Raw genomic sequence first — 24,149 nt, 5'->3', positions numbered from 1 at the left:
ATGAGAACATAATATCTACCTCCACTACGATGCAGGCGGCCTTGTTTCTGAACCAAGTCATCCCGAATAGGCTCTCCCCACTTTAACAAGCCTATCCTGGATTACTTGAAACAGACCCAGGCCCTTTGGACAACAAAGCTCCTCTGTCTTCTGGGAGGCCCAGCACAACAGACTGTGGTTACCACTGAACGCCTGCAGGGAATAGTCACTGCCATCCCCCCCACCAATGAGCGGGGCATAATATGCACCACAGAGTGAGATTGATGGCCTCTGATTTCTGAGAAGCCTGCCAGGGTTTCCTCATTTCGTCAGACCACGTAAATAGACACCTGCTGCTTTGAGCCATCAACAGAGCGGGCTACAGCACTGTCAGGGAGCTAGCACAGGGTCTCCAGGGCAAAATAAACCATGGAGGATTTTTAAATTTATTCTTGTACTTTTGTATTGGAGAGTTTATAAAGTATCCTACTGTTCAGGTCAGATGGTGAACAGCACAGATTTTGGTTACTGGTGTGTGGTAAATGTAGTACAATGACGCTCTATGTGCTCTGTGTCAATCCTGCTTGCACATATTTTTACACAAATCTTTGGGGCTTTAAGCAGGAAGCCTATGAAGCTTGTTGTAAACTTCCATGATGGCTGCTTTCTGTGTTAACATCGTAGTGATGTGATTGAAGCAACATACAGCAAGATGACAGTGTAGCAAATGGTCACTTTAGCATATCAAGTGCCTACCTGATGAACTGTTCCATCAATTTCCACTGGAATGATAAAATCAGCATTGTTCACAGGCTGTTGAAAACAAAAGCAGAAGTGTTAGACATTTAAATAAAAAAAATAAATAAATAATTAATGACAAAATCCAAAGGAAATCTGCCCCTTCCACAGAGATGTGTGTGATAGCAACAAATCTTAACGGAGAATGTGTCAAATAGACACAAAGACGCCACCCCAACAACACAATACTGTAAATAATATGACTCACGTCACATCCATCATTGAAATATGGGCACCAAAAAAAGTGACAAGGGTCATAAAATATCAGTTCTCATGTCTGTAATATACTTCTCAAATGTTCATATCACTCTAAGCATGTTCTATATAGGGCATTACACCATGGCCTAGATTGGTATACTCTGAGGTAATGCAAGTAAAAGAGAACATGTTCAACATGCACATAAACAGAAAGTGGGAGTTTGCTTATAGGATTAATGCACAGCATTTTTCCCAAAGTTGCATGCTGGTTTATATTTTGTCATGCTGAATTAAATGATTTTCATTTGGATATGTTAATTTGAAAAATGATTAATTAATTACTAATTGGGTGGCATGGTAGTACAGTGGTTATCACTGTCGCCTCACAGCCAGAGGGTTCCTGGTTCAAACCCTGGGGTGTGGGGGGGGCGCGGAGCTGTTGTTGTTTTTGGTTAATTTCCAAGAATCTCAATGGGCAAAAATAGTGTAGAATTCAAAGAGGTTTGAACTTGAACTAAAGCACTTTTTTTAGTACCATCAAACCAAGTGGCAGCATTCAGAGCTAAAAAAGACAGAAGCAGGAGTCCAGAAACCAATGGGTGACGTCATGGTAGCTACGTCCTGTCCATACAGTGTATGGTAGGCTACAAATGCAAATCCAGGATCCATAGCTGTTTTAGTTCTGGTTTGAGCTGCCAACACTAGTTCAATTTGTCTTGCTTCCTTGCTTTGACCTACTACCCCTTTTACACTGCCAGATTTTCGGCGAATGTTGGGCCGTTTTGCGGTGGATAAACAGGAAACAGCTGATAGCAGGAATTAGCGAGCAGCTATCAGCAAGAGGGAAACGCAAACCTGACAGACACTGTAAAGATGAACAACTGGGGAGACAAGTAATTGCGTGCTTCCCTTGCACTCGCAAACGAAGAGGCCATTAATTGTCAAGTGACGGTGAAGGGTGGGCTGACTTATGAGAGAATCGCAGAAGGACTGACCAGCCACGGCTTCCCTCCCATGTCACTGTTTACGTCACACGCTGAGCTACTGTATATGTTTTTCTATTTGCTGACGCCCCCCCATTGCCCCGAAAAAGGCACATTCTGTAAACAAAAGTAGGTAGGTGGCATTTTGCTGCACTCCCCGGTTTTGCTTTATACTGCCAATGCTGAAAAAAGACTGACTGGGCTTTCCTGCAAATTTGCACAATTCCTGTTTAAAAAGGGCTTATGCCTCACTTCTCCATCATCTGTTCATCATCTTTTCATCTTTTTTAGCCACTTCCACACCCTCTAATCTCAGGGGAAAAAAAGCCTTATTACATTTACCATTTTAAAAATCCCCCTTTCTTCCTTTAACTACTCTGACCCTACTTTAAATGATATAGCTGCTATCTTTTATTTAAGTATTTAATGCTACGACAAATATACCTCCAAAATACTTCCAATAATGTCAGTTATTTCAGTCAGTTCAATTAGTATCTTACATTTTCCTAACTAACTGCATGTGTCCTACAATTGTCTTTTGTCCTGTTTCCATTGTCAAGTGAATTTTAAGCAAACTTTTGGAATGTGGCAAAAAAGATATGCGAATTTAGCATATTTACATCAAGTGGAGTAAATACACTAGGCTATGCAAAGCATTGTTTCATCAAAAGTTGGTAGTATTGTCTATACTTTACACATGGCTGTGATATGTCAGTAAACATAGAGGAAGAAGCAGAGGCTGCAAACTGGAAACAGAACATATCGCAAACCAAACTATGAGAGAAAAATGGAGAGACTTTTGTTTCAACTTGGCAAGTTTTGATTTTTTTTTTATTGTCAGCTAGTATTGGCCATGTTTATTATGCAGTCTGTATAGAAGCAGTTAATGTAATGATTCTAATGCACAACAGGAGGCCAACAGCAGAACCTGCTCATCAGTCACGTGAGTTCAGTGTTCACTATGTCAGACTTTATTCAGCAAGGGCGTTTCCATATGTCACTTGCTGCATCAACTCTTTTTTGACAAAGGCAGAACCCACTTTTTTGCACAACTGAGGAACTTTAAGTTAAATTTGGCCGTTTCAACGCAGCTTAACTATTGTCTAATTATCTATTGCAAAAGTTTTAAAACATTACTTTCTTTTTACATCAGTCGTTAGCCAAAGCTCTGATATTATACTACATGCTTTTATCCATATTTGAATTTTGGTCAATAATGACGCCATTAAAGAGCAGCACTTAAATATATCAGTTTCTGATTCTTTATCATCATGACAAAATTTACAAATTAGACACAATTTTAAGCCCTGTGCTGTATTTATTTTGTGTTTACATTTCTGTATGGTAGTTACAATATATAGGAGTACAAATGTAACATCTGGTGACCGATCACTGGTGAGTGGTTTTGGTAATGTGACGGTCTGAGCCAACCTGCTACAGAACCTGGCATAAATTGAAGTGATTTAAGGGTAATATTAATACTTGTCTATTAAGCTGTGGTACACCTCAAAGCTCATTTTGGTGTAGGTGCATTTGTTTCAGTTCACCCAGTTTAATTTCAAATGAAATATTTCATATTCTAAAAGTTAAAAAAAGAAAAACAGTCCCACAGCACACTGGCTTTCCTCTGCCTTTCACCTACAACCAATTCCAAAACTATGTTACCTATGTTTAGCATGTGTGTCAAAGTAATAATGAGGTTTATTATCCACGTTGTGTTAAACATGGAGTTCACAGAGTCTGATCCTGTTTACACATAGCTAGTGGCAATATCCGGTGACATCCTTTAGGACAGTCTGTGACCTGAGAAGGACTAAACACCACATGGCATTCATTACATAATTTGTCGCGACACAGGAGCCTTGACTTTTGGCATTGACTACTTTGTTCACTGAATGCTACCTTAAAAGGTATCAAACTGATCAAAAGGGAGCCAGTTATTTGTAGAAACAGTGTCAAACTCAATATGTTATTTCAAGCATCTTAACTCACAGTGTATTAACACTGATTTATTTACACTCTTCTGTAAATTATGTTGTGCAGAGATTCTATTCAAAGAGGTGTGTAGGCAAGTACAACATATAAATGATTTGTTAGCGCTGCATTCCTAAGCCATTTTTAAAGCATAACTGTTAATTATTTTGTTGTCATATTTACAATACTCAAACATAATGACACATTGCAGTGAGCAGCTGAACATGTCCTTGTCCTCAGCAGATTGCTTTTCATTCCTGAAAATCTGATTTTAATGACCTCTTTCTTACATCTCACTTGGATCTGAGGGTGCAGGTGGGTTCTGCGTCGTGAAACCAGAGCACACATAAAATAAATGGTTAATGTTTAGGGTGCACATGAGCCCAGTCCTTTATGATAAAAATAAATCATGTGCCTCCTAAAAATATGCAAAATGATGTAGTGCAAATCCTCTTGCTATTTTCGCCTTGGCAAGTAGACTGTTTGCTTTAACAGTCAACATAGAAGCCTAACAGCAGATACTCAATGAGAGGCTTCGAGTTATTTTTGAAAACTTGATGACCTTTAAGTAATTAAAGGCCAAGAGTAAAAAAAGGCTATAAGAGCCATTTAGTCCACATGAAACAGGTGGTAAACTTATTTGGATGGAAAGGAGTCATTTTTTTAGGTTTAAATATAAAAAATGAAAATATTTTTGAAATAAAACATTTTTAAAAAAGATTTTTCAGCAACAAAACAATTACACTTACCCAGCATGCACCACTGTATGCATTTAGGTCAGTGCAGAAACTACTTTTGGATGAAGGTCATGTGCTTGGGATGGTAATGAAGACATAAACTCAAAGTGAACAAATGGTTCTGATCTAGAACTAATTAGCTTTTAGCATGATGAAACCAAATATGCGCTGGCAATATTATAATGTATATGTAATACTACCTTCTTTCTGTCTGTCTGCTTGTTTGTATGTATGTTCATGTGTGTTCTTTTTTTCATGTTCGAAATAAATATCAAATATCAATATCACTATCAAATCTCATTGAGCTTCACTGTACTGCAGTAACTGTAGACATGCTTTTCTACCATAAACATTTCAGCACTATGTAATTATGAAGCTATATCCAGCAGTCAGTTAGCATCTCCAGTTAGGGGAAAAAGCAGTTACCCTGGCTCTGTTCAACGTAAAAAAAAAAATCCAACCAGCATGTCTAAAGATGGTTATAGCGTAATCCATAGTGTAAAAAGACAAATGATGGTTTTATTGGGGATTATGGACTAGATTATTTCTTGATCGGGAGGACTACCTGCCTGGAGTCTCCACTGGTTGCCTGGAAACCTCACTGTTAACGCCAAACCTCCAGGAAGTTACTGCTCCATGAGCGTCTATGGGGGGGATGCTTTTTGGGCCACAGGGAATTTTTTCGCTGCAATACCATGAGTAGCCACTGGGAAAAAAATGCAGGAAGCTGAGCTGCTTTCCCTGGGGGCCTGGAAATACCTGACATGTGCCGTTTTGTATGCCAAATTAAGACGTTAATTAAAATTAACACAAGAAATCCCAGGAGAATATCTGGGAAGTTGTATTGTTAGTTCATGAAAAGACCTTCGAATCCAATGTTACTACACAACTTTGCACGGGACACTGAGGTGAATGGGCTGGAAGCATTACTGCAAAACTTTTAACCAAACAAAAGCTGATACCACCAGAATTATTTGAATGATGCTATATCCACAAACATATTCCATGCATAGTGGCACAAAGTATCTGGATGGAAATGTAAATTATTTTTTAGTTTTATTTTTGGATGAACTGATCCTTTAATCATCTCTTTTTAATAAATGTCTGCTCGTGGTTGTTCACCTGTTAGCTTATCCTACAGCCTGACTTACCTTAAATGAACTATGCACTAGCGTTTCATCCAAATCGATGACCACACAGATCTTCCCTGCGTCATTCGATTTCATCCGTGGAAGCAGCGGTTTTGCTGGAACCTGAAGACAAAAGTTAAGTTTAGATCTCAAGCTCATCACTTTCCTTAATTACAGCTTTCTTTTAGCTTTCAAGCCCACAATATGAGCCGCAGCTAAGGAATAACCATCTCGATTTGTCTTGAGGACTTACAGCTCATTGTGTGTGTGTGCGTGTGTTTCTTGTCACTTAAGACACTGAGTTGTGTTGTGGCGTTTGTGTGAGGGGTTACAGGAAACCTTGGATGCTACAGCTGCTGCCACACTGATGGAGCATGTAAATATCACCATACTCTGTGTCATCCTTCAACAAGTGGTCAGAGATCGGTGTTGGTTAATGTGATTCTGATGCTAAAAACAAGCTGGCTCGATTGAAGAGGCTGCCTGTAACTCTGACGCACGTGTTTGTCTGAGTAGAGTGAACTGCCACGTGAGGATAATGGAGTCTGACACAGTCTGCCAAGTTGGGATATTCTGTATCTTATTCACTGCCACAGTTGGTAGTACAATCTTAATTTAAAAAATAGACCAACAGTACTGATGACAGATGCGCCTTGATTCTGGGATATCCCAAAGTTTCTTGCACAGTTCTGAAAACCCAATTTTATCTATGTCAGTATTTGACAGCTGTGGTGCAAAGATGTATTATACCTCCTCTATTGGTGGGTTGCAGTACTCGCATTCACAGTCTTCATCAAATTCATCATCGCTTTGCTCCTCTTCTGAATCCGTGCTTTGTTCGGAGGTCTTGTTTTCCTCAGTCCTTTCCTTATTTTTTGCAGGGTGCGAAACAATACTGTGAATAATATCTGAAGGAGGTTTTTTTTCTCTTGAAATGTCACTGATTCCACTGTCTTCGTCTGATTCCCGAGTTTCTTCACTGGTTGTTTTTTCCACATCAGAGCTGTTGGCTAAATTCTCACTCAGTTCAATAACTTCCGTACTTTCAAATCTGACTGCCTTGTGCTCCTCTGGGCAAACTTCATGTGCTTGTATGTCATTCAGGGATAAAGGAGCATCTTCTGTTTCAATCCTTGACGCATCCCCATGGATTATCTGATCGTATGACCTTCTTCCCATGATAAATTCATTCAGGGCTTGTTCAACAGATGACTGAATGCTTTTTATCTGATATGCATAGTATTCCTCAACACCAAGCTCGCACATCTCTCCATTTTCCTCATGGTGTACAAGTGACCAATATGGCTCCATTTCTGAACATGCGATAAATACTTTGTCCGCAGGTTCAGTTGTCTGTAAATGTCCAGTGGTAGAGGTACTGTCAAAAATCGATTCATAATTGTGGGCAACAGATTCTTCTTCATAAGCATCACCTCCAACAGAGATGTCCTCTGCACATGGCGCACTCATACTCTCATTACCAGAGGACAGGCAGACCTCAGTTTCTTCTTTGCAGATTTCAGAAACATGGCCATCAAACGCACAAGCTTCTCCCTCAAAACTGTTGTCATCTTCCTCTGTTTCCTCACAGTTCTCAGCACAAAGGGCCTGAGCTTCTGATTCATCTCTTTCAACTTCATTATCTGCTAAACTTAATTCTGATTCATCTTCAGGTTGTTCCTCTGACTCACAAGACCCAGAGGAGACATCACCTCTCTGACTTGCATCTTCCTCATGAGTATCTTCACATGCTTCTTTGGGAGCATCAAAACATGTATCAGTTTTCTGTACATGAATTTCCTCATTGATTTCTTTAAATTTGTCCGCATATTTGGCTTGAGCCTTAGATTGAACCTCTTGAAGATGCAGGTGGTCGTGGATATCTCCTCCATCAAAGCAGGAGATGTAACGTTGCTTTTGTGCAAAGGCTTGTCCGTAATAGTCAGCTCTGTCAAACAGATCGAAGTAATCCTCAATAACAATATCAACAGCAGGCGTTTTGTTTTTATCCTCATTAGTTATGTTAACATTGCTTTGGTCTATTTCTACATCATCTTCAAAAGATTCCCACTGCGTCTGCCCAGATGAATCAGAGCAGTGATCTGAAGGAATGCTGCCATCGGGACAAGTCTTGAAGGATTTGGTTTCAATAGAAGAGCAATCTGAGGAACCATCTTCTTCGGTGCCAAACTCAGAGGCCTCATCAGAACACTGGTCTGAAGTGGCACATTGCTGATCATACTCTTCGCTCGTTTCAGAGTAATCTGTTTCACACATTTCACAGTAATCGCTGGACGTGTTTAATGCAGTGGCATGTGGGGAATCTTCCTCAGAGTGATGGTGTGTCTCACAGCATTCACTTGTAAATGGAAAATCTCCACTGTCATCAAAGTAAACTTGAGCAGGTGTGTTGAAATGTGAGGGATTTGCATCAATAGGCTCCGTGTCATTTTGCTCATCCTCATATTCAGGTGCAGAGATCTCTTCATTATCGTCATCATTGGTGCATTCGTCATACTCACGGAGTTCGGTGGCACAGTCCAGTAAGTCCAGTGAGTCAGAGATGTAAGATGTGAAACCAGTCATTTCACATTGCTCAAAGTCCTCTGTTGATGTGTCTGGCTCAGAGCCAAAGGACTCACCCTGCTGATCGGAGGAGTCATATTGTTGCAGTAAGTCGAGGTGGTCTGTGCATTCAGGTATGAAATCAGACATTTCACACGGCCCGAAACCGTCACAGTTCACTGCCAATTTATCTGGCTCAAAGTCAAAAGACTCAAACTGTTGATCAGAGGGCTTACATTGCTGAAATAACTGAAGGTGTTCTGCACTGTGTTCACAGCAAGGACTACATTTGGAAGCTAAGCTATGATTAGCACAGTGCTCAGAGGACTTGGAAGGTTTGAAACACTCACAGTGTTGAGCACATTCGTCAAATGGTTGGCTTAACCCCGAAGTCTCACACTGACCAAGGATCTGGTCGGATTCAAACAATCCATTGCTCTCCGGGTATTGTGCAAAACTCTCAGATTGTCCATTGCAATATGTGCAGGATTTCATCTCATCTCTTTTCAAGTTGCAATGTTCCACACAAAAGATAGAAGGGTCAATTTCTCTGCTGACAACAGTCTGCTCAGTATAATCCACAAGCACCTTCATGCCAAGATCAGCACTTCCCTTTGAAGGGCTGGTTAAGTCGGCAGCCTCTGTTAATTTAGGAACCTGGCATTGTTCAGCAAGCATGGCCTCAGTAGACGGCTCCCCTTCCCCAGAGACTTTGCTTTGCTCAGAGTTTTCCAAATACATCAGGAAATGATTTCTCTGTCTGGATTTTGTTTAAGGTTTTTACTCCATGCATTGGTTCCAGATCATTCAGAGTCCAGGTCCAAATGACTGGCAGGTAACTGGAGGGTCCATTCAGAGTGGATATTCACATGGCTGGTGGGGGGAGTCACTGAGACCACAGCCCCCAAGAGAGAGTAACAGCAACAGGAGCAGCATGCATGTTGATATGACAGTTTGTCACAACCAAAACTGAGCCTAGCACTTGACTCGACCCCTCCTTTGCCAGAGACCAAGCAATTTATTTTGGGGACTTGGAAAGACGTGACAAATAACTTCTGGAATATCAAATCTCTATAAAAGGCTGAACTAAGGCATAAATCTGAAACTGACACCTGAGAACGTCTTGACCACTTGATCTTCGGACCATAACTGCCAAAAGTCATGCTGTTTTCCAAGAATACACTCAGTAAAACCACGGCGAGTATTTGCAATTGTCCAAGTGATAGTGGTCAATCATTGACGGATTATCAGGCACTGTCTCAGCATATGTAAACATCCTAATCATTCATAATTTTCTAATTCAAACAGAAATGATCTGTTTATAATATTTAATAACTGATTATTAATTATTAGCTTCTAGAATTAAACCCTCATGAATCCAGGAAAGATTTAGAGACTACGACAAGCTCTTAATTTATCCTGATGACTAACAGCACATGTACAGTAGCTGTTTTTTGTTTATCTTTGCAATGCAGTGATCTTCTTGTCAGACATCCACCTGTAACATTTACACCATTTCCATCTTTCTTGTGACACCCAGTCATCTTGATAGATGTCTGAACATGGAGTGCTTTTCAACACTGCCATACATCACTTCTCAGCACAGGAGAGATGCGCTAGTAAACACGAAAAGCTTCGAGCCAAGAAAACATGTGTTTCAGGCATCACACGGCTGTCAATCACACTGACCACAGGCTGCTCCAAGACGATCAGGGTGACAGAAATTCGATATCACATGGAAAAGTGAGAGGAGGATGTTGAGAGATGAACTTACTTTTGATAGAGTCCCATTTTCTTCTACCAAGAGGGGGGCACTGTTCTTTAGTGGAGGGGGCTCTGATTCTCTGTTACATAGACAGCAGAAGAGACTGTGGAAAAGGCCTCTGCTACGAGGCTTCTGTGAGGGAGAAACTTCACTGGCACCTGCAAAAGAGCGATACAGAGAAGAAACATGAGGAATGATGCTCATACTGTACCAACATGACATGAATCTTCCCTGGTACTGCTTTCAGTATGTGAATAAGTGTGAGAAGTGGGCAGCCTATAAACCTTGCAAAGTGGAACTGAAAAGGATTATACTTCAGTGTGGAGTGTCAACTAAAGAAGTGGAACCAGTCAAACTTCTCATCAACATGCTATTTGTCCTCTGTTAATTATCATTATTATTTTGTAATGCACTTTTTATTTATATTGACAGAGTGAACAAAAAACACACAAAAAATTAATTTTTACTTTATTGTTCCTCATGTTATTGTGTCGCTACGGTTTTATTTCATCAGTGACTAAGAAATAGTATCTGTTTTGTTTCAGTCACATCCGGCCATGACTCGATCCATGTAATGACGTCCACATTGGCAGCAATGCTGATCCAGTATATCTGATCTGCGCATCACTCTGGTTGGTCTGTCAGCAGGACCCCTACTGTGCTGTGACATGTTGTGTATTGCTTGTCTATGGCTATTTTAGTTTTGCTGCAAAAGGTTAAAAGACATTGCATAACAAAGTGTAGGTGTACATTTCAGCCCCACAAATAGTCAGGTGTAGACATCCTGCACCAGTTTCATTTTCAGTGTATATTTTGTTGTTTAAATACAAAGAATTAGCTTGAATAGATAGAAAAGACAGATAAGTGCATAATTAGGGCTACAATGCTGCAAAATTAAATTACAAGCTGTTCCCCCTCAAAGTTTCTCCATATCAGCACTGATGATGGCCAAGATTTTCTTTTTGAATCAACAGATTTCAGGGAAAATATTCATTTTATTTTATTAATTAATATAGTTCGAGCTTGAATTCTCCTCTACTTGTGTTTTTTTCCATATGCCCTGAGAACAGACAGAAATGACAGTTTGAACCATGTCTTGAGACTGCACTTACATTTGATCTACCTTAACATCGCTAACCAATGTAACAGCAGCTATTGGCACACACATGTGGTAGCTAACATCCCATCAGCTGGTGTCAGAGTGATGAGAGTTTTCAAAAGAAGAAAAAAAAGAAACTGACAAATTAGCTGAGAAGCGATGAGCAGTCAGAGCTGTCAGCTCAGGCATTAGCATGTCGCTCAGATGTGACTAAATCTGTTGCCTCAGTATGGGGTATATCATGGACCTGTCAACTTGCTTTGGGTGTAAATGTGTAATGATTGCAAAGTAGCACAGTTGGGCAATAGGTGTCTTGTTGAGCTCACAACAAATGGAGTCTGTACACAACACTAAGAAGTGCTGTTATACTGATTGCCAGGAAGACCGAAACACGTTCCCTAATGTGGGGATATTGGATCACAGAACCACATTAAAGGAAGCAATGTAATAGTTTCTGCTGAGCTCCTGACTGAAACATGACATATAGAGGAAAGTATTCAAATTTATTATACAGTGATCAAAAGTACACAAAAGTAGATGCCACAGCTCATACTAAATAAAAAACAGCCGCTAAAATAATAACCTTTGTTACCAATCTTTTTGGCCTAGCTTTATCCCTGAACAAGTCTGACCTACTTTCAAGTGTTATTCACTATGACTTTGGCCTGTTGACTACTTCATTCAGCTGGGGCTGAAAGTGGACGCAGCCACTGGAGAGCTATCATAATGGCCCGGGCATGCTTGTCGGGACATACCTCTCTTGGTCCCAAGTTGAAAGGTTGGTGTGCAAACACGTGTGAAGGGACTGGGCAGGTGAAGCTTGTAGTGTTAGGAAACATCGCCCTACTCATTGCATTACATCTTCTGATATTACACATCAGAGTGCTTAAAATAGCCTCCAGGGCAGCTGCTGACAGCGGTTAATGATGATATTTATGTGTATATATGGTGTCGTATACTCCCACCAGGCCATAAGCAGTCACAAACAAAGCCTTTTTTGTCACCTACAATCCATAGCAGGAAATGGCTATGTGTTTACACTGCACAGAAATGCTTCACAACAAAGCAGTTGATTTGCATGGCACACAGGGGCATGGATGTGGATGGTGCAGGCGGTGGGGTTGTGTGGGTGCCCCTGGGGTGGGGGGGCATGGAGATGGCGGCTCTCCAATAGTGTTGGGCAGACAACGGGCCCTTGTGAGTAATGCCACCTTGGAAATTGAAAACTGTGCCATTTCCTACATGCCTTGAAAAGGCAAGTCCATCTCTGTCATGGTTCCCTTTTTTTGTAATATAGTCAGTAACAACAAAGTAATATGCTTACTCTAAATATAACATAAATAAACTATTAAAAAACAATAATAATAATTTAAAAAAAATTCTCAGTTTCTTCAGTATTTTTGTTTGGTATAAAAATATGATGAAGAAGGGAAGAGGAGGAAGACAAATGAGAAACAAAGGAGAGTCCATCAGCAGAACTGCTACTATTACAACTATTTCAAATGTCTTATTATAATTAAAAATACCTCTTTGAAATCACGCATCACTATTCCACACAGCACAGTGCCTTGGCCATTAACATGTCTGTTCAAGACTTACACTCACAACCACAGACACTAAGGGCAAGGGCAACGGCAAACACCAGGGTTGCATGTAAAGGCACATTTCTAGAAACTAGTGTCAAAAAATCTGTTAACCAGACATAATTCAAAAAATGTTTGTTCTTCAGCTAGAAAACATAGCGTTGTCTGTAATTTATTTAAACCTTCTGAACTCTGCAATAGAAATGGTCCACCAGGGCCTACATTGGTAGTTTTGCTTATTTCTTGAAGTTGCTTTAATTGTTTATATTCCTAAAATCTATACATCTTAAGCTAAAATGTTATTAAATGTTATTTATTATTATATTATTAAAGTCAGTAAATCATAATAATTGATAAAAGTATTTAAACTGTGTCATTAAAAAATAATACAAAAATCTGATTTTCATCAGACTTTATCGAGTATAAACAGACTATGTCTTAAAACTGGAAAAGTTATTTGTACTCTGTACATTATTTCATTTTGAGATATACTCATTTATTAAGCAGAGTGCAAAGGCGTGATGAAGTCATCATTCGTTCCTCTGGTGCACCACATGTAACGTAGTGCAATGACGAAACTATGAGCATTTGACATGATGACACAGAAAACAGAAGCCATAGCATTCTGCCTCAAAAAGAATGAATGTTCTAGCTTATATGGTTTTTATGTGAGATCTATATATGTAAAGGACTATGCAAACAACAATGTCCTACAGCCATTAAGGAGAAACTCCCAGGAGAAATTCAGGTGTAATTACGGTAAAATGCTTTGTTTGCATGGCATGTAAGGAAAGGTAATATAAGGTAATGACATGACGGTGGGGAAGACAGAAGCCTTAGCTTTCTGCTGCTAAAAGATTGAATTCTCTATCTTTTATGAGTTTTATTTTAAGCTTGATATACATATATATATATATATATATATACACACACACACACAAGGGTTTATGGAAACAGTGATCTCCTGCGGCCATTACGGGGAAATACCAGCGTAATAAAGGCAAAATATCATGTTTGCAGGGCACATGAGGTGAGGTAACATAAGGTCATGATGTGCTGACGGGAAGGACAGATGCCTTAGCATTCTGCTACTAAAAGAATAAATGCTCTGGCTATCATGGTTCTTATTTTAGATTAAACAGAATCATAAAAACAATTATCTCCCGTGGCGGTCCACAAAAGGTCTGTTTTTAAAGGTTTAGCAAAGACTGATTGCTACATAAGTGACAAACTGATGTTTAAAGAAGTTCTTGATTCAATTGACTGCAACAGTTTCCAAGGATAAAAGTTAAAATACTGAAAATAAAATCAGTTTGCGAGATATAATTCTGAAATTGACCACACTACTTCAACCATGACATCAAAATGTCATCTTTTTCATGAATTTATTAAGTGTGAATTTGCAGTAACTGGTTACACTAAAACATTTTGATGCACTGTGTGCTTAATTTTTTGATGTTTCAAAAATCTGTTTTGTTTTGGTTTTTTTTGGTTGCAAAAATAGAGTGATGGACTTCCTAATTCCTGCCAGCTCAAAGCAAAACAACATTGTGGTCGAAGTCATAGTATATTCAACCGATTTACTATGACTACAAATTTTAAACTATAGACGGTTGCCGTAGCACCACCATCAGGGCTACTGCCCCATAATTTTAGTTGAGGAGCTTTTGGAATACGACTGGACCTATGTTCAAACTTCATTTATTTTCATGGATCCAAAGGCAGATTTCATGGTAGGAAAAAGAAGAAGATTTAGATTGGCAAAAACAAGAGGGACCATCAGCAGAGCTGCCCGGCCCTAATTAAACCGCTGACACTATATACCCTGCAACATCACGTTATTCCCAAAGCTTCCATTTGGGACTTAGCCTGAAACTCTGTACAGGGGTCAAGAGGGATCCTCCCCCAGGATTCTTTTTTGAATAACAAGCTCTATTTTGATGCTTTTTTAGATACTCTGGCACTTTCTGTACAATCCAAGTACATGTCTTAATCATTGAAAATCTGAACTAAGAACCTCAAAAACTTTTGTTTAGTTTCCAGATCAATTATGAGTTATGATGTTAAAAAAATATTAGTAATCGTAAGAAATCAGTATTCATTTTTCCACCTCTGAATGTTAACATTATTTAATTGGAATATTAAATGAATTTTCCTTTTTCTCACACATTCACAAACAATTTTCAGTCACGGTTCATGCAGTGTGCAGTGTTCACCGCTCCATCATCTGCTGCTGTCTGTCTGTCTGTCTGTCTGCCTTTGTCCACTGTAACTTTAAAAAAATGTGTTTGTGCAATGTGCACATTATTTTTATCTATAGTAAAATGAATGAGATTAAGGTCTATTAAAAGTGAACATGACAAATGGCAGTATGAAAAGAATCTCACTGGCTCGTGACAGAATCAAGGTCCAAAGGTCCAAAATTAGAGAGGTCACAAAGTACAAACCACAAGCCATTTGAACTGGTTTCATTTACATTGCCCTTTGGTTTTGGGTATGTAGTAAGGGGTAGAAAATGTTCTGACAGCAAATGTTCTGTGAGAATGATCAGTAAAACAATCAAAATGATCTCATCTGTACTAGTCATATTTTGACGCTTGGGCAGGAGCCACCAGGGACAGCCTTTTTTTGTGTTATATCTTGATGCAGAAAAGGTTGTTGGTTGAAATAGTTCATGGTTAAAGTTAGTGAAGTAAATCGACTCACACGGCAAACAATTGACTTGACAAAATAACTCCACGTTGACTTTTAGTTTCACAAGGGACATGAACACCAATCTCATGAGTAAAAGTCCTGTGCTTGTTTGACCCATCCAACTCCCTTCCCTGTTTAAACTACATCCATTGCTCTGAATGTCTGATATTGATGCAGATGGCTTTATATTGGAGTTGACTGAAATCTCGGTGTGTCTCATACAGACGCTGGAAGGGTACATTGTGCATCCCTATGTGACACTGAGGGCCACTAACCTTGCAGCAGTTTTTGACACCCTGGGAATGAGACATGGCTGAAACAAAGAAATGGAACAATGAATACAAAAATGTCTCCATTTAACCATTTGCTACCTAGACAAGTCCCTTGCATGAGAACAATGTGACAGGTGGCAAATAAAGTGGAGCTAAATGGTAAACATTATTTATCAGGTTAGAGTCTTAAACCCCCAGGATGCCAAAGTATAGACACTGTATTATTGTTATGCAGAGTTTGAGGTGACTGTAACTCTGAAACAGGACTAAGAGTCTACAGCCATGCTCATGGCTCTGTGAGGCTGAACTGTGTCTAGATGCCAAGCACATGATACATGCTACCATGAGCATGCTAACATGCTGATGTTCATAAGGTTCTGATGACCATTCACTACCTTAGCTTAGCATGTTAGCATTTGTTAATAAGCACTAAATACAAAGTAAAGTTAAGGCTAATGGGAATGTCATTATTTTGCATATATTTGGTCAGAAACCAAAGTATTGGAATAACATATGTGTCCCGATGATAATTAGAATCAAGCTAAGGGATCACCAAAGTTGTTGCACTTCACCCTAAGGGGGACATGAGTGTGTGTACAGCAGTGAACCAAACAACAACAATGCCATCCCCCACCACTAGCATGGCTAAAAATATAGTGGGAGCATGACATGGGTGTACCCATCTCCTCAACACAATGGGATGCATCAAGTTTAAAACACTATGAAACTGATTAGCTGGATCAGCCAAAAATCTAAAATGAACAAAACTAGCATAGTGTGTCAGGCTATGTCCAATAGTGGGTTTACTTAGCCTTAAAACTAGTGTCACACAGCTTGTGCATCATAAGCAGTTTTGAGCAGCTCCATGTTACATGTGCGGGTTGGATCCAGATCTGCAAGTGGGTCAACTACATGGCAAGTTGGTTCCAAGACAACCTTTGAACACTGACACTCAGCTGGTATTTAAGAGCTACACACAGATCACGGTTGTCTGCAGCCAGATTTTAAGGAGCGCTGGGGAAACATAAACCTAGTTGAACAACCATAGCCAGATGAGTTCTACCAAGTAAGCTCTTTGACACCACAGTGGATATTTTCCATTTGTGATAAATCACATTAATGTTGGATTAATTGTAGCTAGATTAATTAGTTGCACCTTATTTGCTCCTCAGCTCTCTGTTTAATTCAGCCCACGTGTATAATTAGGTAGTAGAAATGGGTAAGAAGAAAACTATACTCCAACATTCCTCACACCTCTCTGCCCAAGAGGCTCTGACACTGATAATGAGGTTACAGCATTTCAGAGGAGCAGCAACGACCTCACGCCACATCAGCATGTTTCAGCCTACTTAGTTGAAAGCGGTCTTATCTGAGACTCCTTCGGGCTAGGCGTGACCCTGCACTCGGCTGCTTCTATTCCTATCCAGACACAGAAAGAATGAGGCCTCCCACGACCGACTTTCCGCCACTTTGACACCTGATAGTCTGTTACAATCTGACAACTCGCTTCACACCCACCCAGAGCAAATGGTATAGCAGGTTCATGGTGCCCAGCTGATCAGGTCAGATCAAGGTTTAAACATCCTGCACAAAAAAAACTACGATAGTTATTCCAGTTGAAGTTGCTGTGCTGACATTAGTGAAGAAGAAATGTGGCTTAATGGAACAGAAAATGATCACTGCAAAGAATCTACAAAATCTGCATTAGTAGCAGTATTATCATGGCTATAGAACTGATTAGCAATGCAGAATTGATGTGAGATAAATACGCCGCCAAACACAGAATTAAACTTCGGTTCAAATTTCGCAAAGACTTTTGGAACAAAGTTTCCTGAAGTTAATGCCTATGTGGCACCAGCAACTTGTGAAACTACAGAAGGAATGAAGACTCCCCTTTTCTATTTCTCTGGCCCCTCACTTCTGGATAGCAGTCATGTTTTGGCCTCATGACCTCTTGGCCAGGAGGAAGTAATCTGAGAGCAGGCTGGAGTTGGCTTGTACTAGTAAACTGGGCAGTGCTGCCACCCTCTGTCTGGACTCAGCACTAACAGAGGTGAGAGCAGAAACACTGAGGTGCACAGGTAAAGGAATACTACACCTACAAATGGTCATCAACCCAGAATGAGTAAATGATACACAAATGATCATTTGGTCGTCGTATGTCATTAAATCAACTAGTTACATCCGATTGTGTCAGTTCATTTAGATTGTGTCGATAAGGGGAGTGGCACAGCATGACGAGTACTAAATCACAACACTAAGTAGTACAATTAAACATTTCTCTTCCTTCATTCAGTCACCATACTCTTCTAAACCCAAATGAGACAACTGATTCGACATCAAGGAGAAACAAACTTAACTATCTTCATCTCCCCGTCTAGTTAAAGAACAGTAAGAGCATGATTGGAGTCAAAGAAACGGTTTGGTATCTAGCTGCAATTTAATAAAACTGATACTAATAGTATCTGTTCAATGAAAAGATTCGTCAGCACCTCAAACCTAATACAACACTCAGAAAGTTCAGTTTAGACAAGACCCACTGACAACAAAAAACATTGAGAACTGCTATATTATGCATCTAAATACTTCACTCACAAAATGACCATTTATATATTAATTAGTCATGCTGCGCTACCTTGAATTTCTCTCATGCCTCCATAGAAAACGGCGGACATATTGATTTATTGATTGATTGATTGAGGACCACACTTACAGCAGCAAAACTATCTTAAAACATGTTTACAAACTCACACAACTCGTGCAGTAAAATTCAAGTCTCATGCTCAGTACTTCATGAACACATGCATTTTTGCTAAAATCTTACTGTTCAATACTAAATTTAAAGCGAAACCTGCCTATGCTTTCTTCAAAGCCAAACTCCAATAACTTTTTCTTTTTTTTTTTTTTTAAGCAAAAATGCACATGTTTGGGAAGCACTGAGCAAACAACTGGATAAATGAGACTGGAATTATACCGGAGTTTCTGAATGAATGTACTGATATAGTTTTGCTATTGTTAAATAGGCTCCCCAGTCAATCAAAAATTCAATGTTTGCCTTTTTGCGTGGAGGCATGCAAGAAAACCAAAGTTTGCTTCTCAAATTCAAGATAACACAGCGTGACTAATGGATTACAAATGGTCACTTTGTGGATTAAGTATTCCTTTGAGCATCTCATGTTTATAATCAATTATGGAAGGTAAGGTAGGTTGAGGTAAATATAGATGTTAAGTCCTAAAGCTATGTTTAATGCCAAAAACACATCCAGCAGCGGCAAAGTGCAGCTCACTGCAATAATTACAGTTTTCTGCGGCCAGGAGGCATGTTTGTGTTTCAGACAGAAGAAATTCTTTGTAGCCTAGGTCAATGTGTCACATGAGTCACATGACTCTGTTTACTGATTGGCTGCAGGAAATCTCTGGCCGAATTTGCTGCTAAAAGTAAAACTATCCCTAACTTTTAGTTTGGCCACACTTGCCGCAGAATCAATCTGGTGCAGCTTACTTTGCTGCTGCTTGGTTTCTTTTCAGCATAATACGCTGAAGATGCACACTGTTGATCCCTGCTGGGAATTTTGCCCTTATTTCACCCTGCACTTAAGCCAGCAGTGAGCAACCAGCAGCCAACTGTTCAGATGCCAGGGCCTTGGTCAGTTGAAGTACTAGGGAGCATTCCTAATGTTTAACCTATCTTTGTCTTTCAATGTGGGAGGATGCCAAAGCACAGACATCAAACACAGGCAAACACTGGCAACAAATACTAGGCAATACCTTGCAATAAGAGGACATTTAATCTGCATTAGTTCTCAGAAAAACTGCAGCCCTTCAAGGCCCCATGAAAGAGAATTTCTTCATTCAAAGTCAAACCTGGGAACAGTCTATATCTGCCACTGTTGACCACCAAGGTTTGTTTAGTGCCTTAATCAAGGCATCTTGATTGTAACTGCTGATTCTAGACAAAAACATGACTCATCACCTAACTACGTGCAAAATGTCCTGTAAATCTGTACTTCTATTCTTACAGTATCACAGGTGATTTTTGTTATATTTCAAACACCCTGTATATTTCATGAAATTCCTAGTTTTCAGACTCTAATTTGCAGATCTATATTGTAAGGGTACTTTAGTGTATAAATATATAGTTATATATATTAACACTAATTACTCTCCCAGATGAGGGATCCTACCTCATGAAGCCAACCACTGGTCACTTCATTCATTGGGTTGGGAGTGTAGGCTAACCACTGAGAACAGGCAAACATTATTCTTCTGAAGCTAAGGAGAGGAACTAGGAACATTTTATGGGGATAAGATGAATGTGTGTCTTTCTTGATACTAAACAGCATACAGTTAGAGCTCATTAATCTTGTCTGAGAACACTTCATATTTCAGATTCATTCATTGTTTATAAGCTTGATCCACCATTAGTTTTAAGCTTGGTTCATTAATGCCCCGACCCTGAATCCTCCCTTCTGTGGGAACGACATTATTTTTTACAAAGTAATAACTAGTGAGCTCTTAAAATGAGAGTTATGCCATACATTCAGGAAACACCTATTAGGGTTCTCAAAAGTAGCAATACTCTGAAAAGTATCGACACTCAAACGCTGTATCTGGATACAATACTAATTTACAAAAGTATCGATACTAACAGTGCACGCCACCTCAGCACCTGTCGGGTGCGCGCGACAGGTCTGATGGACACGTGCTGTGCAGGCAGCGTCTGGCAGGCACAGAGCCCTCGCTGCAACCCGGCTTGCTGTCGTCGCTGTGCATGCATGCACACATTTCTGTTGCTGTAATATGGCCAGCGCGGCTGCAGGAGGATCAGAGCAGCCAGTTTTGGTCAAAAATGATAAAGGAAAAAGCGCTCTTTAGAAATATTTAGTGAAGTGAACACAGCACACTGCAGACGGCAGGTACAGCCCCTTCCCTCACTAGCAGCTGAGCAGCTGGTGTCACCAGCATCAAACTAAAATATAACTTCTAACGTTAATGTGGGATGTTAATGTATCGATATCGAGTTTGAAATTTTAGTATCGTGACAACCCTAACACCTATTAGCTCAGACCTACTGATAAAACACTGATAAGGACGGAGAGCCACTACAAGCATACTACTGAGTTATGCAGGCACGTGCAGAGGGGAAGGCTGAGGGTGCTCGAGCACTTGCCCCTTTGTCCCCTGATGTCCAAAGTGCCCTTTTGTCAAGGCGTTTTTTGTGTGTGTGAAGGCCTGCCTGCACCTGCCCTTATCAAGTGTAACATTTAACAACTAATAATAATTTTGCTATAAATAAAATGACCTGGCTGCTGTCAATCGGTTTATATCACATGATGAGCTTTCACTTGCTGACTTGCCCTCTGCTCAAACACAGGACGCCACGGATGGAAACTCAGCGGTGACGTTAAGATGGTGCGTTTCATCTTTGTGATTGATTATCACGTTATATTTTTAGTATTTGCTTGACCTTCAAATAGTGCACCAGTTATGCAACATAAGTTTAATAGTGGTCCTGACTGCTGGTTCTCACCGCCGTCAAGGGAGTTGTTGTTTGAAAACCCCCAGTGAAGCCGGCCACTGCTTGGATTTTGATGGTTGTATATCATGGAATGGATGATTGGAGTGGCCAGAAAAACATGAAGAAAGATTTGTATTTCAGCAATAACTTCTAAAATATACCAAATAAAACAACATTATAGGTCTATTGCACATTATATGAAATTGAAGTTGTTGTACTGTCATAAAAACCTTTCCTTTGTGGGTCAGTTGAAAGGATGACCCTGACTATGACAATACAAAAGCTCATATGGTTTTACTGTGCGGTTCTCGAGAACTATAAAGGTAAATCCATTTTCTATAGCTGCTTATCCTGTTGGGGGTCGCAGGGGGGCTGGAGCCTATCCCAGTTGACATTGGGTGACTGGACACCCTGGACAGGTTGCCAGACTATCGCAGGGCTGACATATAGAGACAGACAACCATTCATGCTCACATTCACACCTATGGGCAATTAAGAATCACCAATTCACTTAACCTGCATGTCTTTGGACTGTGGGAGGAAGCCGAAGTACCTGGAGGAGACCCACACTGTCGTTGGGAGAACATGCAAACTCTGCACAGAAGGATTTGAACCGGGGACCCTCTTGCTGTAAGGTGACAATGCTAACCACTGCACCACCGTGCCGCCCTTATTAAAGTAAAGTTACCTCAAATTACATTACAACACACTCATAATTTCCTCATATTATAAATGTCATTTTATACAAAAAAATCTGAATAGGTTACATGAAATTTTAAAAGGATTCCTGTTCGTGACTACATCTGTGTCACATTTCATGTGATTTTAACGTACAACTTTGGAAAATTTAAAGGAAAAGTCAGTTTAAATGACCTTATTCATAATTTTCTCATATTTATCATAATTCCCCTCTGATTTCATTTGACATTTGTTGTAAGGTTCCATGTTATACTCTGTTTGAATATGGGTTGCTATAACTCAATAGGTAAATTATGCTCATGCTTGGCGTTTTAAATTATTGTTCCATGTGGCCCCCTTAAGGTCTCTGCACGGCCCTGGAGTTACGGCCATGCTTTCCAGTCCCCATAGTGATAAAACACGTGGTTAAGGCTAGCCCATATAATGTCCATTTTAGCATTATTATGTGTAAATATGTTTATAATACCTTTTGGTGATAACTTGAGGATCTAACTGAAGCAGCTCGACATCAGAGTCCAAAACAATAACAGTGAACTGTCAGTGTGACCCCGCCCCCTCTGACCGGACCCATTATGTCTCCTCTTTTACTCACTGTCTAAAAACTCTGCGCAACACCAGTAAACCGGAGGATTTAAAACTCCACAGACTCATACAAACCCAAATTCCTGTCCTCTCTGTACTTATAAAGCTCCTAAGCGGCTGCTCGTGGCTTTGGCCTACCCGGAGGACAACCGGTTTCAAACTTGCTCAAAGCTTCCTCAAAGTATTTACTAGCCTACTATGTCAGCCCAAGTCACAGAGGTCTCTTCAGAGGGAGAGGACAGTATCACAGCTCATTCACTGAGTCACAGTCGGCATTAGTGACACCGTGGCACCCTAAAAACACCGCTGTCTCGTGCCTCTCTGACATTGTCATGCGCAGCTGAAAAGTTGAGCAAACTTTTCCCAAACTCACCGTCCTCACGACAAGTCGCATTTTCCTCCTCGTCTCTGGTTACTTGCGTGATTATCGACGGCGAATGGTCCATTAGATCCTCCGTCACTTAAAGACAATGACGTTACCGCTGTGTAAAACCTAGTTCCGAGGAGTTATGGCAAAAGAAACAATTATTTATATTTTGCCACTCCCTGTCTGCAAACGCGCATGCTGAGAGTAAAAATACAGAAACTCTCTAAACAACGGGAAAACGGATAAAACAAACCATATCGGAGCAAACGGCTCTAAAATGCAAAAGGTTAAAAGTGTCTAAAAATAGTTATTTCTTTACGTTTTTACGTTGAAGAAGTTCATCAATTTGACCATGCTAACATGGAACTTGACGGTTTCAAGGAAGCCCCATTCTTAAAGCCACAATGCAGGATGTGAAGTTTTTCACTGATGATAAAGATCACTGTACAGTTAACGGGTTAGTCGGCTGGGAAAACGCTGAGAAGACATTTCAATACGTTTCTGACGTTTTATTTTTGTTTTAAATTAAGTATGAATTCTACAAATATACCCCCTACAACATGTATAAAACCTGTATTTTTCATTATTGTCTTGTTTATAGTGAAATGTTTAAATTTTCTGCCATTAAAGAGATATGTTTCATGCGCGTGGCGAGTTTTTAAAGTTTGTTCAGGCACAACTTTGACGTTTGCCGGGGGCAGCCTTGAAACCGACCGGGAGAAAGAGGAAGTTAGGGACAGTCTTTAAAGTGCCCACACCTAAGATCAAAGTAACTCTTTTCTTCTTGAAAAATCTCCAGAAACACTCCTCCCCCGTGTAAATAAGGATAATTTTGAAAATGTAATCTGTCATAGCTGCAATTATTTTGATGACAAAAAACATTTATTATAGGCTACCGGCTGTATATGTATATGCTCTATTTATTTGACCATTATTTAACCTTTGACAAAAGTCCTTTAATAGTAAATGGGAGGAAAGTGGCCTTTATAAGAAAAAAAATAAAATAAAATAAGTTTTAGGGATTGCAAGATGACCCAAAAAGATGGAATATTTTTTCACAAGTTCCTCCTCCACATGATGATAGCTGGCTGCCAGATGTCAGGCCAGATAACTGGCTGCCAGCCTACTACTGTGGCACGCAGCAGGTCAGGTGCTGGCCTTGCTGGGCGCCCTCTTCCCTCTTGGACACCACTCTTGCCAAAAAAC

At 40.0% G+C, this 24,149-nt stretch overlaps 1 protein-coding gene across 1 annotated transcript in view; it reads right to left on the bottom strand.

The window, feature by feature from the left end:
* The window catches only part of LOC126393046 (carboxy-terminal domain RNA polymerase II polypeptide A small phosphatase 1-like), a 30,654-nt gene extending 6,822 nt beyond the window's left edge, over positions 1–23,832 (bottom strand). The window contains exons 1-4 of the mRNA XM_050048885.1: positions 22,950–23,832; positions 10,139–10,287; positions 5,821–5,922; positions 736–792 (exon numbers count right to left, since the gene is read on the bottom strand). Coding sequence (XP_049904842.1) covers positions 736–792; positions 5,821–5,922; positions 10,139–10,287; positions 22,950–23,022 — 381 coding nt within the window. The 5' untranslated portion in view covers positions 23,023–23,832. The remainder of the gene's footprint in view (positions 1–735; positions 793–5,820; positions 5,923–10,138; positions 10,288–22,949) is intronic.
* Positions 23,833–24,149: the final 317 nt, after the last annotated feature.

This window comes from Epinephelus moara, chromosome 7 (genome assembly GCF_006386435.1).
Source record: "Epinephelus moara isolate mb chromosome 7, YSFRI_EMoa_1.0, whole genome shotgun sequence".
Lineage (NCBI taxonomy): Eukaryota > Metazoa > Chordata > Actinopteri > Perciformes > Serranidae > Epinephelus > Epinephelus moara.
Note: the sequence above shows the minus strand (reverse complement) of the source record. Positions and strands in the feature narration are given on the sequence as shown.